This window comes from Cherax quadricarinatus, chromosome 49 (genome assembly GCF_038502225.1).
Source record: "Cherax quadricarinatus isolate ZL_2023a chromosome 49, ASM3850222v1, whole genome shotgun sequence".
Lineage (NCBI taxonomy): Eukaryota > Metazoa > Arthropoda > Malacostraca > Decapoda > Parastacidae > Cherax > Cherax quadricarinatus.
Window position 1 is genome coordinate 546,343 of NC_091340.1, and position 16,602 is coordinate 562,944.

Genomic DNA, 16,602 nt, shown 5'->3' on the forward strand with positions numbered 1-16,602 from the left:
ATGTCTCCTCAGTGATTACCTACATGGTAGATCTCTAAGTGTAGCCCTCAATGGAACGGAATCAGCAAGGCATCCTATTGGGGCAAGTGTTCCACAAGGAAGCGTGCTGGGTCCATTGTTATGGAATGTCTACTTCAACGACCTTCTTCATCTCATCCCAGAATCACATGCATATGCAGACGACTGTACACTGACATTCACTTATCCAAGAGAAGAAATGCCAGCTGCTCTAAGCTACATCAATCACCAGCTGAGAGCTATATCAGCTTGGGGAAATAGATGGCAAGTAACATTTGCACCTGAGAAAACGCAAAGATGATCGTCTCTAGGCACCATGATGGTAATGCTGGTGCAGTAGTAAGGATGAATGGGAGGATGTTGGCACCTGGAGAAGAAGTTGATATCCTTGGGGTGAAATTTGACTCCAAACTAACCATGAAGAACTATGTTGTAAATCTTGCAAACAAGGCAGCCTGGAAGCTAACAGCACTTCGCCGTATCTCGCATCTGCTTGACAGTAGGGGTTGCAAGATCCTGTACGAGGCACAAGTACGCTCACACCTTGAGTATGCTCCACTTTCTTGGTTTGCCTGCCACCCCCCTCTCATCTGCGACTGCTTGACAGAGTAGAGAACAGAGCAAGACGTCTCATCTCTCGCCTGGACCCATCCTGGATAGATCTGTCATTTCAGCAGAGCCTTCAACATAGGAGGGATGTGGGTGGCCTTACTGTTATGTACAAGGCCAATATTGTCAAAGTACCACACTTGGATCCACTTCGAGGACAGCGTGAAACAAGCTTTTATGCCACAAGACGGGCAGAAAGCAGCAACTTCACTCTGGCTGTACCCTTCTCCAGAACATCACTCCATCTGAGATCATACATACCCAGGATGACTCGAGTATGGAACACATTCGTACAGCATAATGATGTCAACGAGATAAAATCAGTTGGTCAAATGAAAATGCTGGCCCACAGATGGCTCCAACTTCATCCTGTTCCCTACTTGTATGTCTCATAACAATAAAAATGCTTTCAAATGAGCTGATGTAGGTAACAGCTCTTAGCTTGCCAATAAAGTTAGGAATATTTAACCTGTAAATAGCTGTCAATAAAGCTAGGGATCCTTAACCTTGTCAAACCCTGTGTAAAGAGAGAGAGAGAGAGAGAGAGAGAGAGAGACAGACAGACAGACAGATAGATAATGAAAGATAAAAAGCTTTTTCTTAAGATAACGTCTCAACACTTAGTTTCCTTGAGACCGCGAGAAATCTCTCTCACAATCTCCAAAATGAGCAGACACACCAAAAGCTGGAAAACAAAATTCCATAAAATAACAAACTTGGAAAACTTGCTTCCCGTGTATCAAATCAAGTTAACATGACAATTTTACTCGTGACTGCGAAGTATTGACACCAGTTACATGATTTGACTTGAACAGTAAAGATTGCAATTCTTCCTAACATATTAAAGTGAAGTATGAAGATACTGGCATGTGTATAGCGCTGGAGCATACAGGATACATTGTGGAGCAAGAACATGCAGGTATGATAAATTAGACACATGTGCAACACTTGGGTATCTTTAATGATGAAACATTCCGCCACACAGTGGCTTCATCAGTCCATACAAAGGAGAATCGTTAAGAACAGGAGGAGTTTGAGGTAATCAGCTTTGAGTCGAGGCTGAGGGACTGATTACCTTAAACTACTCGTGTTCTTCACGATTCTTCTTTGTATGGACTGATGAAGTCACTGTGTGGCGAAACGTTTCCTCATTAAAGATACCCAAGTGTTGCACATGTGTCTAATTTATCAACTTGTCGGTTCTCTGAACCATTCATCTACAACATGCAGGTATCATCGTATAGCAGCAATAAACAAGCATCACTTTGGCGCAGGAAAATATAGGCATTATTGTGGAGCTGCAATATATAAGCATTGTTGTGGAGCATGAAAAGACATCAATGTGGAGCAGAGACTTGCAGGTATCATTATACAGAAGGAATATACAGGCACCATTGTGGTGCAGGAACGTGCAAATATTTTTAGAGCAGGGACATTCAAGCACCATTATCAAGCAAGAACATATAGGTACCACTGTGATGCAGGAACATGTAAGCATAGAGGGCAATGTATCAGAGTGGACACACAGGGATACATTTGCAGTGTCCTCTTCACGAAGGAAAACTAATGACAAAAGGAGCATCCACCCCCCTCTTCACCCTGGGTGCCAGGCCCCTGACGAAGAGAAGTGTGGGGAGAGTTTGGATAAAAGTGGATCAAGTTGGAGGTTTGGCGATGGAAGAGGATCTTGGAAGACAAGTTGAGGGTATACTCTACCTAGAAACAAGGTGATGGAAAGGGATTATATACAAACTGAAAAAAAATCTCCCCTTAGATTTTTTTCTAGTAGGTGAATCATCTTTTGCTTATACATGTTAATGAACTCTTGAGTCAGAACTGGACGTACACACTGCAGAATATGGTAAACCTAAGGTATATGAAAAGGATTTTTAAGCTACAGGCTGAGGAATAATTAAAATCTACATAGTATAAAAGAGAAAGGGGAGTAAGAGTCTTGCCCATTTAAGAAGTACTTTCATTATTCAATAAATAGCTTACAACTGGAAAGCTATCATCCCTTGATTGATGTATGGAGGACGTGTGGTAGAGGTAGGTGGTGTTGGAGTATGTGAATATTTTATAACTTGATTAGGCTATGTGGTGGCAAGGTCGATGGGGAAAAATGGCCTACGAGGTACAAGGTTATAAGGAATGTTGAAAATCTATGAAACTTAGATGGATGGGAATTGAATTTTATCCACTGAAGATGTAGTTGCCGATTAGGGAAAAAATAAGTGGAAGAAGAGAAGTGACCACATCATCTTATCTGTGATGGGAATGAGGTGAATTTGAGGAGTGGTGATGCATGGATGGTTGAGGGGGAGGTAGTATTAACTGTGGTGGTGAAAACGGTGGAACGGTGGTTGTGGTACTGTAGGTGACGGTGGTGGTATAGTAAGGTATAGCAAGTGGTGGTGGTGAGTAAAGGTCAGGACACCAGCCACCTGCCTGAACTTGTAACCATAACAAGTGTTCTGTTAAAATGTTGATACAATTTCATTTCAATGAACTGAATCTACCATCCTCCCCTCCCCCAGGACTCTCCACCACCCTCCCCTCCCCCAGGACTCTCCACCATCCTCCCCTCCCCCAGGACTCTCCACGACCCTCCCCTCCCCCAGGACTCTCCACCACCCTCCCCTCCCCCAGGACTCTCCACCACCCTCCCCTCCCCCCAGGACTCTCCACCACCCTCCCCTCCCCCACGACTCTCCACCACCCTCCCCTCCCCCAGGACTCTCCACCACCCTCCCCTCCCCCAGGACTCTCCACCATCCTCCCCTCCCCCCGGACTCTCCACCACCCTCCCCTCCCCCAGGACTCTCCACCACCCTCCCCTCCCCCAGGACTCTCCACCACCCTCCCCTCCCCCAGGACTCTCCACCACCCTCCCCTCCCCCCAGGACTCTCCACCACCCTCCCCTCCCCCAGGACTCTCCACCACCCTCCCCTCCCCCAGGACTCTCCACCACCCTCCTCTCCCCCCAGGACTCTCCACCACCCTCCCCTCCCCCAAGGACTCTCCACCACCCTCCCCTCCCCCAGGACTCTCCACCACCCTCCCCTACCCCCAGGACTCTCCACCACCCTCCCCTACCCCAGGACTCTCCACCACCCTCCCCTCCCCCCAGGACTCTCCCCCACCCTCCCCTCCCCCAGGACTCTCCACCACCCTCCCCTCCCCCAGGACTCTCCACCACCCTCCCCTCCCCCCAGGACTCTCCACCACCCTCCCCTCCCCCCAGGACTCTCCACCACCCTCCCCTCCCCCCAGGACTCTCCACCACCCTCCCCTCCCCCCAGGACTCTCCACCACCCTCCCCTCCCCCAAGGACTCTCCACCACCCACCCCTCCACCCAGCACTCGCCACCACCCTCCCCTCCCCCCAAGGACTCTCCACCACCCTCCCCTCCCCCCAAGGACTCTCCACCACCCTCCCCTCACTCCAGGACTCTCCACCACCCTCCCCTCCCCCAGGACTCTCCACCACCCTCCCCTCCCCCCAGGACTCTCCACCACCCTCCCCTCCCCCCAGGACTCTCCACCACCCTCCCCTCCCCCCAGCACTCTCCACCACCCTCCACTCCACCCAGCACTCTCCACCACCCTCCACTCCACCCAGCACTCTCCACCACCCTCCACTCCACCCAGCACTCTCCACCACCCTCCACTCCACCCAGCACTCTCCACCACCCTCCACTCCACCCAGCACTCTCCACCACCCTCCACTCCACCCAACACTCTCCACCACCCTCCACTCCACCCAACACTCTCCACCACCCTCCACTCCACCCAACACTCTCCACCACCCTCCACTCCACCCAACACTCTCCACCACCCTCCACTCCACCCAACACTCTCCACCACCCTCCACTCCACCCAACACTCTCCACCACCCTCCACTCCACCCAACACTCTCCACCACCCTCCACTCCACCCAACACTCTCCACCACCCTCCACTCCACCCAACACTCTCCACCACCCTCCACTCCACCCAACACTCTCCACCACCCTCCACTCCCCCCAGGACTCTCCACCACCCTCCACTCCACCCAGCACTCTCCACTCCACCCAACACACTCCACCACCCTCCACTCCACCCAACACTCTCCACCATCCTCCACTCCACCCAACACTCTCCACCACCCTCCACTCCACCCAACACTCTCCACCACCCTCCACTCCACCCAACACTCTCCACTCCACCCAGCACTCTCCACCACCCTCCACTCCACCCAACACTCTCCACCACCCTCCACTCCACCCAGCACTCTCCACTCCACCCAACACTCTCCACCACCCTCCACTCCACCCAACACTCTCCACCACCCTCCACTCCACCCAACACACTCCACCACCCTCCACTCCACCCAACACTCTCCACCACCCTCCACTCCACCCAACACTCTCCACCACCCTCCACTCCACCCAACACTCTCCACCACCCTCCACTCCACCCAACACTCTCCACCACCCTCCACTCCACCCAGCACTCTCCACCACCCTCCACTCCACCCAACACTCTCCACCACCCTCCACTCCACCCAGCACTCTCCACTCCACCCAACACTCTCCACCACCCTCCACTCCACCCAGCACTCTCCACTCCACCCAACACACTCCACCACCCTCCACTCCACCCAACACTCTCCACCAACCTCCACTCCACCCAACACTCTCCACCACCCTCCACTCCACCCAGCACTCTCCACTCCACCCAGCACTCTCCACCACCCTCCACTCCACCCAACACTCTCCACCACCCTCCACTCCACCCAGCACTCTCCACTCCACCCAGCACTCTCCACCACCCTCCACTCCACCCAACACTCTCCACCACCCTCCACTCCACCCAGCCCTCTCCACTCCACCCAACACTCTCCACCACCCTCCACTCCACCCAGCACTCTCCACTCCACCCAACACACTCCACCACCCTCCACTCCACCCAACACTCTCCACCATCCTCCACTCCACCCAACACTCTCCACCACCCTCCACTCCACCCAACACTCTCCACCATCCTCCACTCCACCCAACACTCTCCACCACCCTCCACTCCACCCAGCACTCTCCACTCCACCCAGCACTCTCCACTCCACCCAGCACTCTCCACACCACCCAGCACTCTCCACCACCCTCCACTCAACCCAACACTCTCCACCACCCTCCACTCCACCCAACACACACACACTACCACCCTCCAGTCCACCCAACACACACACACTACCACCCTCCACTCCACCCAACACACACACACACTACCACCCTCCACTCCACCCAACACACACACACACACTACCACCCTCCACTCCACCCAACACACACACACTACCACCCTCCACTCCACCCAACACACACACACTACCACCCTCCACTCCACCCAACACACACACACTACCACCCTCCACTCCACCCAACACACACACTACCACCCTCCACTCCACCCAACACACACACACTACCACCCTCCACTCCACCCAACACACACACACTACCACCCTCCACTCCACCACCCTCCACTCCACCCCACCACACACACACTACCACCCTCCACTCCACCCAACACACACACTACCACCCTCCACTCCACCCAACACACACACTTCCACCCTCCACTCCACCCAACACACACACTACCACCCTCCACTCCACCCAACACACACACACTACCACCCTCCACTCCACCCAACACACACTACCACCCTCCACTCCACCCAACACACACACACACACTACCACCCTCCACTCCACCCAACACACACACTACCACCCTCCACTCCACCCAACACACACACTACCACCCTCCACTCCACCCAACACACACACTACCACCCTCCACTCCACCCAACACACACACTACCACCCTCCACTCCACCCAACACACACTACCACCCTCCAGTCCACCCAACACACACTACCACCCTCCACTCCACCCAACACACACACACACACTACCACCCTCCACTCCACCCAACACACACACACTACCACCCTCCACTCCACCCAGCACTCTCCACCACCCTCCACTTCACCCAACACTCTCCACCACCCTCCACTTCACCCAACACTCTCCACCACCCTCCACTCCACTCAACACACACACACTACCACCCTCCACTCCACCCAACACACACACACACTACCACCCTCCACTCCACCCAACACACACACACACTACCACCCTCCACTCCACCCAACACACACACACTACCACCCTCCACTCCACCCAACACACACACACACTACCACCCTCCACTCCACCCAACACACACACACTACCACCCTCCACTCCACCCAGCACTCTCCACCACCCTCCACTTCACCCAACACTCTCCACCACCCTCCACTCCACTCAACACACACACACTACCACCCTCCACTCCACCCAACACACACACACTACCACCCTCCACTCCACCCAACACACACACTACCACCCTCCACTCCACCCAACACACACACACACTACCACCCTCCACTCCACCCAACACACACACACTACCACCCTCCACTCCACCCAGCACTCTCCACCACCCTCCACTCCACCCAACACTCTCCACCACCCTCCACTCCACTCAACACACACACACTACCACCCTCCACTCCACCCAACACACACACACACTACCACCCTCCACTCCACCCAACACACACACACACTACCACCCTCCACTCCACCCAACACACACACACACTACCACCCTCCACTCCACCCAACACACACACACACTACCACCCTCCACTCCACCCAACACACACACACTACCACCCTCCACTCCACCCAGCACTCTCCACCACCCTCCACTTCACCCAACACTCTCCACCACCCTCCACTCCACTCAACACACACACACTACCACCCTCCACTCCACCCAACACACACACACTACCACCCTCCACTCCACCCAACACACACACTACCACCCTCCACTCCACCCAACACACACACTACCACCCTCCATTCCACCCAACACACACACCACCACCCTCCACTCCACCCAACAGACACACTACCACCCTCCATTCCACCCAACACACACACTACCACCCTCCATTCCACCCAACACACACACTACCACCCTCCATTCCACCCAACACACACACTACCACCCTCCACTCCACCCAACACACACACTACCCCCCTCCACTCCACCCAACACACACACACTACCACCCTCCATTCCACCCAACACACACACTACCACCCTCCATTCCACCCAACACACACACTACCACCCTCCACTCCACCCAACACACACACTACCCCCCTCCACTCCACCCAACACACACACACTACCACCCTCCACTCCACCCAACTGGACTCATCAGCAGTGTGCTGCTATCATCTAGATAGAGAGAGCAAAAGCCAGCTATGTTTCCCAATAATACTCCGTCACGCAGGATGGATCACATATATAATGTTGAAATCTGTCAGCCTGAGCTGGGAGACTTCAGCAGCATCAGCCTGAGCTGGGAGGCTTTAGCAGCGTCAGCCTGAGCTGGGAGACTTCAGCAGCGTCAGCCTGAGCTGGGAGACTTCAGCAGCGTCAGCCTGAGCTGGGAGACTTCAGCAGCGTCAGCCTGAGCTGGGAGACTTCAGCAGCGTCAGCCTGAGCTGGGAGACTTCAGCAGCGTCAGCCTGAGCTGGGAGACTTCAGCAGCGTCAGCCTGAGCTGGGAGACTTCAGCAGCGTCTGCCTGAGCTGGGAGACTTCAGCAGCGTCTGCCTGAGCTGGGAGACTTCAGCAGCATCAGCCTGAGCTGGGAGACTTCAGCAGCATCAGCCTGAGCTGGGAGACTTCAGCAGCGTCTGCCTGAGCTGGGAGACTTCAGCAGCGTCTGCCTGAGCTGGGAGACTTCGGTAGCGTCAGCCTGAGCTGGGAGACTTCAGCAGCGTCAGCCTGAGCTGGGAGACTTCGGTAGCGTCAGCCTGAGCTGGGAGACTTCAGCAGCGTCAGCCTGAGCTGGGAGACTTCAGTAGCGTCAGCCTGAGCTGGGAGACTTCAGCAGCGTCAGCCTGAGCTGGGAGACTTCAGCAGCGTCAGCCTGAGCTGGGAGACTTCAGTAGCGTCAGCCTGAGCTGGGAGACTTCAGTAGCGTCAGCCTGAGCTGGGAGACTTCAGTAGCGTCAGCCTGAGCTGGGAGACTTCAGTAGCGTCAGCCTGAGCTGGGAGGCTTCAGCAGCGTCAGCCTGAGCTGGGAGACTTCGGTAGCGTCAGCCTGAGCTGGGAGACTTCAGTAGCGTCAGCCTGAGCTGGGAGACTTCGGTAGCGTCAGCCTGAGCTGGGAGACTTCAGCAGCGTCAGCCTGAGCTGGGAGGCTTCAGCAGCGTCAGCCTGAGCTGGGAGGCTTCAGCAGCGTCAGCCTGAGCTGGGAGGCTTCAGCAGCGTCAGCCTGAGCTGGGAGGCTTCAGCAGCGTCAGCCTGAGCTAGAAGACTTTAGCAGGGCAATGAGGATATGATCAAGTATACCACTGTTCATCAGCTACGGGAGTATCAAAGGTTTCACTCCAGTAGAGAAGCTTATCCTCAGACCCCTTACCCCTTGGTGATGGGTCAGTGGGGGACGCTTCTCTCCCAGCTCGTCCGCTAAGATCCTACTCCAAGCTCCCACATGAAGGGATACTTTATATCTCCTAACTTTTCCTTAAGATAGCCCTCCAGCCTCCAGCTCTCCTTACCCCGTCCTCAAATTCCTTAATACTTCTTCCTTCAGTAAATTGACTCCTTGGATGGAGCTATGGGTAGAACAGGAATCCCTGTCGTGTATTAACATATACGTATCACTGTAGTGTAGTAACATACAGACATTACTGTGGTGCAGTAACATACAGGCATCATTGTGGTGCAGTAACATGCAGGCATCATTGTGGTGTACTAACGTAGAGGTATCACTGTAGTACAGTAATATACAAAGCATCACTGTGGTGGTGCAGAAACATACAGACATCATTTGGGAGCAAAAACATACAAGCATCATTCTGTAGGAAGACAACCGCACTGGGATCATCGCTTCATTACCTACATGGTTCCAGGAATATAAATTTTCAGAAGACGTTTTCTTCCTGCACCAGAGGGTGGGAGGCCGTAAACTGCGGTCCACATCATCCGCTGAGCATCGCTTCCCACCACACAATATTGTGGAGTGAAGAGAGCGAGAGCATAACACGCTGGGAGGGACGGGCCCAGCAAGATTGTGTATGACAGTGTGAGGGAGAAAAAGCAGCAGGTACTGCGAGTGTATACTGCACATTGTGCAAGCAATAGGGACGAGAGAGGAAAGCCAGGGGAATATATGATTGTCATGTACAAGATACTCCGAAGGAAGGATGGTTGACAGATAAATACAGAGAAAAACACTCACATTAAATATTGTAAATGTGTGTGTGCAGTTGGGGCATTCACTTAATTGTGGTTGCAGGGGTCGATTCTCAGATCCTGCCAATTTTATCATTCCCTCTTAGCCTCGTGGCTCCTATCATACATGCTCTGAAAACTATGTATGGCGCCTGCCTCCACCAAATTCATTCCACTTCCTGACCACACTGAGACTGAAACAAAATATTTCCTAACATCCCTGTGTCTAACTTTCAGATGCGTCCCAGAGTTCCTATTTCTCCCTTCTCAAACAGCTTATCCCAGTCTACCTTATCAATTCCCCTGAGTATTTTGTGTGTTATCATGCCCTTTCCTCCCCTAGTTCTTCTATCCTTTAATGTCATTAGGTCCAATTCCATTAGCCTCTTCTCGTAGATCATGCCTCTTAGTTCAGGAACAAGCCTTGATACATTCTTCTGCACTTTCTCTGGTTTCAAAACATACTTTTCAGGTACGGGCTCCATACTGGTGTTGCATACTCCAAGATGGGCCTGACATGTTTTCTAATAAAGCCCCGGAATAACTTTTTCTTAAGGTTTCTGAAGGCTACTCATAGACTTGCCAGACAAGCATTAGCTGCAGAGGTTATCAGACTGATGTGAGTCTATGCTCACTCCTAGGTCCTTATCTTTGAGTGAAGTCAGCATCTGACAACTCCCTCTAATTTGTACCTCGTTTCCGGTCTCCTTGCTCCTTCACCAGTCTTCATTACGTTGCACTTTCTGGGGATGAATTCAAGAAACATATTATCGGACCACTCTTGCAATTTGTCCCAATTCTTATGGGGCCTTTGCCTGTCCTTATTAATTTTATATCACCATCAAAGAGACATATATCTGAATCAATTCAGTCTGGAATGTCATTTACATAAACCAGAAACAGTACTGGTCCTAATACCGATCCTTACGGAACCCCACTAGTTACTCTTTCCCATTCTGACATTTCTTTCCTGAAAGATACTCTTTGATCCACCGGAGAGAGAGAGAGAGAGAGAGAGAGAGAGAGAGAGAGAGAGAGAGAGAGAGAGAGAGAGAGAGAGAGAGAGAGAGAGTACTTACCCATTTGTGGTTGCAGGAGTCGAGTCACAGCTCCTGGCCCAGCCTCTTCGCTGATCGCGAGTGTGTATCAGCTTAATCAGAAAATCAAATTTTCTAAACATTCAATCTGTTTTTATCCCTATTCTGTGCTTGTTCATCACAATACTGAGAAATATTTGGCACTGTTGAAAATTTAAATAAAATTTAATTACCATTCAATTCGATCTTTTTGACAAAATTTTTTTCTTCAGTTTAATTTTAGATGCAATATATAATTATATTATGTATGTCGTGATAAGAAAAACTTGCGATTTTGCCTTAAATAGCAACGTTCTTCTTGTCGAATAAGGCAAGCGAAAATTTGTGTATGCAATATTTCGCAAAAATCATTCTGAACCTAACGAAAAAAATATATTTCATTCTGTTTGTTATTAAGTTATTGTAAGCCTATCTAAAATATATTTAGCGGGATTAGGCTAAATTAAATTGCGCTGGTTATAATAAGGTTAGGCAAGTTTTCTATGGTTCTTTTGCTACAAAATTATTAATTTTTACATGAACATAAATGAAAAAAAATATATCTTTAAACGTATAAGAAAAAGTGTTAGAAATGACAATTTTAAATGAGTTCTTGGTAATTGACCAATTTTACCTATTCGGCATATATATATTATATATATATATATATATATATATATATATAAAATATATATATAATATATATATATATATATATATTATAAACAGGCTTGAATGAAGAAGGATAGGACTTCTCCAACTTTTTGGATTATATATATATATATATATATATATACTGCTTATGGGGTTTCTCTTTAGAAGTGTGAATAAATCTCAGATGCATATGAAAGCTTTACCCAAACAGTAGTCTTTCAGTGTCTAGGGCATTAAAGGTAACGCTTACCTACACATTTGGAATAATTTTGTACATCGGAAAAAAAGTATTCCACTTGATGGTTTTTGTGGTCATGAAAACAAGTATGACCATGAGAACAATTAACTTCCTACAATGGCATATTGTGTATTTGGATCAAGAGCCTTTAACCTGTACAATTTATTTACCCTCCTCCATTCCCAGGTCTGAGTCCATAAATAAATTGCAAATTGGCTCTTATAAATAAGAGCCAATTTGCAATTTTAAAGCATCATTTCCATATTCATGATCCAAAATTGATATAAAACGAGTGGCTTTAAACATTTTTGTTGTAGACCAAAGTAAACAAGCTTGAATGAAGAAGGATAGGACTTCTCCAACTTTTTGGATTAAAAGCCTTAGTAGGTATCGATTTTCTCGAAGGGTTACTGGTTCAAAGAATACTTCTTGTCAGCAACACCATCTCTGACATTATAAATGGCATGTGGTGAAGAGGGATTGGATGCGAGACAGACTTCTCTCTGCCTGACACTGCAGAATCGCATGCATTTCATCTTCCCCTTCTACTTTGCAACATACTCTTGTTTGTTCAGAATCTGACAGTTATTGTCTGTCAGATGTCAGCCGCCTGTGTTGCCCCATCTTCCCGGGTCCGTGTTGACTGATATATATTCCCGAAACTTGGGTTTCATTTTTCAGAAACTGATGGGACATATAATTTGCGTAGTATATTAATTAGCTTTTATACAAAACTAATATTGTACATATTTGGACCCGAAATTTTAAAAGAATATAGTCTCAACTTTAGCTTACGATATTTCGATTGGAAGTATTAGATTCCATTTTAAATGGGTAATTAATTTATAGTTCCATTGTTCTTTATTGATCATAGGATCTTCATTCGTGTTCTATATTGTTCCTACAGTAATTTGTTGCGTTTGGTTCATGTTCTATTTTCCTGCACACGTCCCTCGCCTTTTCTCTATTCCCTTCCCAGAAGAAATGATTAATTCTTTGTGTCACTACCTACAGGCCGAGAGTGAGAATCTAGTGGAATACACCCCTGTCAACGACTCAGACGGACTAGAAACCTCACGCCTCGGGCTGCGCTTCACTGTGGGTCCTCGACACTTTCCTTCAGGAGAGCTTCGTCTCCGGTAAGTCTAAGCCGGACTGAGGCTTAGACTTGGATTACGTAATTATTGCTCGGGTTTTAAATCCTTCAGGTTTGACTTTGAACACCATTAGAACTACCGCTACCACATACATTAGTACCTACAGCTGGGTCCTCAGGTTATGTATATTGCTTACAATAATGAGCAAATTAACTGAGACAGGAGTAAAGTTTGTGATTATCTCATATGTCTTAGTCTCCAGCTTAACGTAGTTTGGGTTCTTTTCTTTTCAGAAGAGCTTGCTACCAACTTCAGCTGCGGTGTTACCCTGCGACTTTCGTCAGTGCTACATCAGCGATTGTTCTGTAAGGCTATTATTTCAAGTGTGCTCCGTGAGTGAATGTGGTTTCACCAAATTACTGCTGAAATTTAAGATGGGTGTTAAATCTAGGAAGCGTGCAAGTATTAGAAGACATACTGATTTGACTATCACACAGATCGCCGAAAATTCGAGCCTTGCAAAGTCAACTGTAGTTCGGATTCTGAAGAAAGCTGACGACACTGGTGATTGTGGAGCATTGCATCGAGGAAGATGATGAAGAAAACGCAAGACAACACCTCACGATGACAAGGTTATGATAACAGTGCTAAGGATACCAAGAAAACAAGCAAAGATCAACAGAGAGATTTGGCTTCAGCTGGCGTAAATATTGATTCTTCAACTGTTCGACGAAGGCCCTTTGAAGTTGGCAGAACTGCGAGAAAGCCGGCAAAGAAACAATTACTGACTGCTGCTATGAAGAAAAAACGGCTGCAGTGGACACTTGATCATAAGGGATGGACGACAAATGAATGGAGAAAATTTGTATTTTCAGATGTGGCGTATTTTGAAGTACGTGGGCACAGATCAGTGGTACTGAGACGGAGCAAAGGCAAACCTCTTCGGAATGGACACATTCATCAAGAGCCAAAACAACCACCTACGATATTTAGGGGTAATTTTATTGATAAAGCCCGGGACGGCTTGTTATTGTTTAGGGAACGATGAACAGTGACCAAATACAAGGCAATCCTGGCAGCTCATTTGCTTCCCATTATGGACAGACTTTCCTGATGGAGAAGGCATTTTTCATCAGGCTCTTGCTCCATGCCACGCTTCCAGAAAAATGCTGACAGTCTTCGAAGAGAGTGAGCTAAGCGTCCTAAATTGGCTCTGAAACTCTCCTGACCTCAATCCATGGGCAATAACCAAACGCAGGATCGCGAAACAGGACTGTTCAACTATGGAGAAGCTAACTGCTGCTATTATTAGGATCTGGTACCACGACGAAGAACTTGCCAAAATGTGTAAAACATTGGTTGATTCTTTGCCAAAGCGTGTAGCAATTCTTATAAAAGCAGAGAATAGTCATCTCTCTTATTAAATCAATTATCTGTCATATCATGACCGTGTATTTTTCAAATAAACCTTAATTTTCCAGATACGTCCCAATTAATAAGCACACTACTGTTGATAGGTAGAACAACCGATCCGACCTTCACATTACACAGTACAATTATACTGGTTGATGACATTAAAGTACGGACGTTGTCCCTGGTGACGCCGATCAAAGGAAGATAGAATGGTGATTATCATGAACTTGAACTGATGGGTGGACACAGTGGTGACTAACAGATTCAGTTGCAGAAATTGAGTAGCTTTAATTCAATCATTTTCGTCGCACGAGGAAATTTATGAAAAACTACCAAATTCTGGGTTATTTAGAAGTGTGAGAGAGGGCTTTAAATGCAAGCAGGTCTTTGGGAAGAGCAGTTGTGTTGTACAGTGTTGCGGGGAGAATGATTGTGTTGTACATTGTTGCGGGGAGAGTGATTGTGTTGTACAGTGTTTCGGAGAGAGTGGTAGTGTTGTACAGTGTTGCGAGGAGAGTGGTAGTGTTGTACAGTGTTGCGGGGAGAGTGGTTGTGTTGTACAGTGTTGCAGGGAGTGGTAGTGTACTTGTTAGGGCGTTTGTTTGTTCATTAATATCTAAGTATTCTGCCTTGTCCTCTATGCTCTTCATTATATCAACTCCAGGTTTCTTTCTTTCAGTTTAGAGGTAGCAAACATTATTATATATTTACAAACACACAGGCTAGCTAAGTCGCGCTCATACACATGTACGTACACACACACACACAAATGGTAACACACACACACACACACACACACACACACACACACACACAACCACACACACACACACACACACACACAACTTCTCGATGGATGGTTCTATGAGAGATGACCAATGGGAAAAAAAGTGAGTGGTGCACTGAGCCATCTGTGGAGACAGAATTTTATTCACAGAGGAAACAAAGGGAATATACAAAAGTACAGTGGTACCAACACTGTTGTATGGGTGTGAAGCATGTGTTTTGAATGTTGCACAGTGAGGAGGAGGCTGGAGGCAGTGGAGATGTCATGTCTGAGGGGGAATGTGTGATTTAAATGTTATGCAGAGAATTCGGAGTTTGAATATTAAAAGGTATGGAGTTACCCAAAGTATTATTCAGAGGGCTGAGGAGAGGTTGTTGAGGTAGTTTGGATATTCAGAGAGGATGAAACAAAACAGGATGACCTGAGGTGTGTTGTTATGTTGCCGTTTCTTAACCATAGTTTAGGCATACCTATGGCAAGGCAGTGATGAAGTGAATGATGATGAAAGTGTTTCTTCTTTTTCTGGTCACCCTGCCTTGGTGGGAGATGGCCTATGTGTTAATAAAAAAAAAACATAAAATACATCAAGGGTGGAGGGATGGAGGAGTAGGGAAAAGGCTGGAGGGAGGAGGTGGTAAAGGAGGTTTCGAGTGCTACGGGCTTAAATATCCAACAGGCTTGTTTGAGCGTGTTAGGAGTAAGTGGAGGCGAGTGTCTTACGATTTCACGTGCTGTTTGAGTGAGCAGAATAACATTTATGAAGGGATTCAGGGGTAACCAGTTACTGAACTTGAGTCCTGGAGGTGGATATACAGTGCCTGCACTCTGAAGGACGGGTGGGGATACCTGGAGAGGGTTTCGGGGGTCAACGCCCCCGCGGCCTGGACTGAGACTAGGCCTCGAGATGTTGCGATTTACAGAGTCATCTGAGCAGTAATGTCGACGAACTTTGGCAAGACAGTGATTGAATAAGTGACGGTGAAGGTGTTATCTTTTTGCCCCGTCACTCTACCTGGGTGAGAGACAGCCGGAGTGTTAATAAAAAATGTAAAAGTGCTTTCCAGGTCTTGTCTGAATTCCGAATTTGATTGAATCTGTTGGCGTAATACTGTTGTTTTTATTTCTTTTGAGAGTGTAATAGTATACCTCCCAGTCAGCATAGCTTCTCGTATCATACCAGTAATCAAATATACTGTAAACTCAATCACTGTAACTTCTTCGTTTGTGTCTCAGAAATATTCTTATTCTTAGCTATGCTTTTCAATAAAATATTCAAAGGAGCAGAAGATTCAGTCACCACCATAAACTGGAGACAGAAACCTCTGACGATGTCATTGTTTAGAAATGGAC

General features: G+C 48.4%; 1 protein-coding gene across 1 annotated transcript in view; it reads left to right on the forward strand.

Moving 5' to 3' along the window:
• Positions 1-13,648, forward strand: part of LOC138854084 (cell adhesion molecule 1-like) — a 296,513-nt gene extending 282,865 nt beyond the window's left edge. Inside the window, exons 5-6 of the mRNA XM_070095067.1 lie at positions 12,970-13,094; positions 13,504-13,648. Coding sequence (XP_069951168.1) covers positions 12,970-13,094; positions 13,504-13,648 — 270 coding nt within the window. The remainder of the gene's footprint in view (positions 1-12,969; positions 13,095-13,503) is intronic.
• The last annotated feature ends 2,954 nt before the right edge of the window (positions 13,649-16,602 follow it).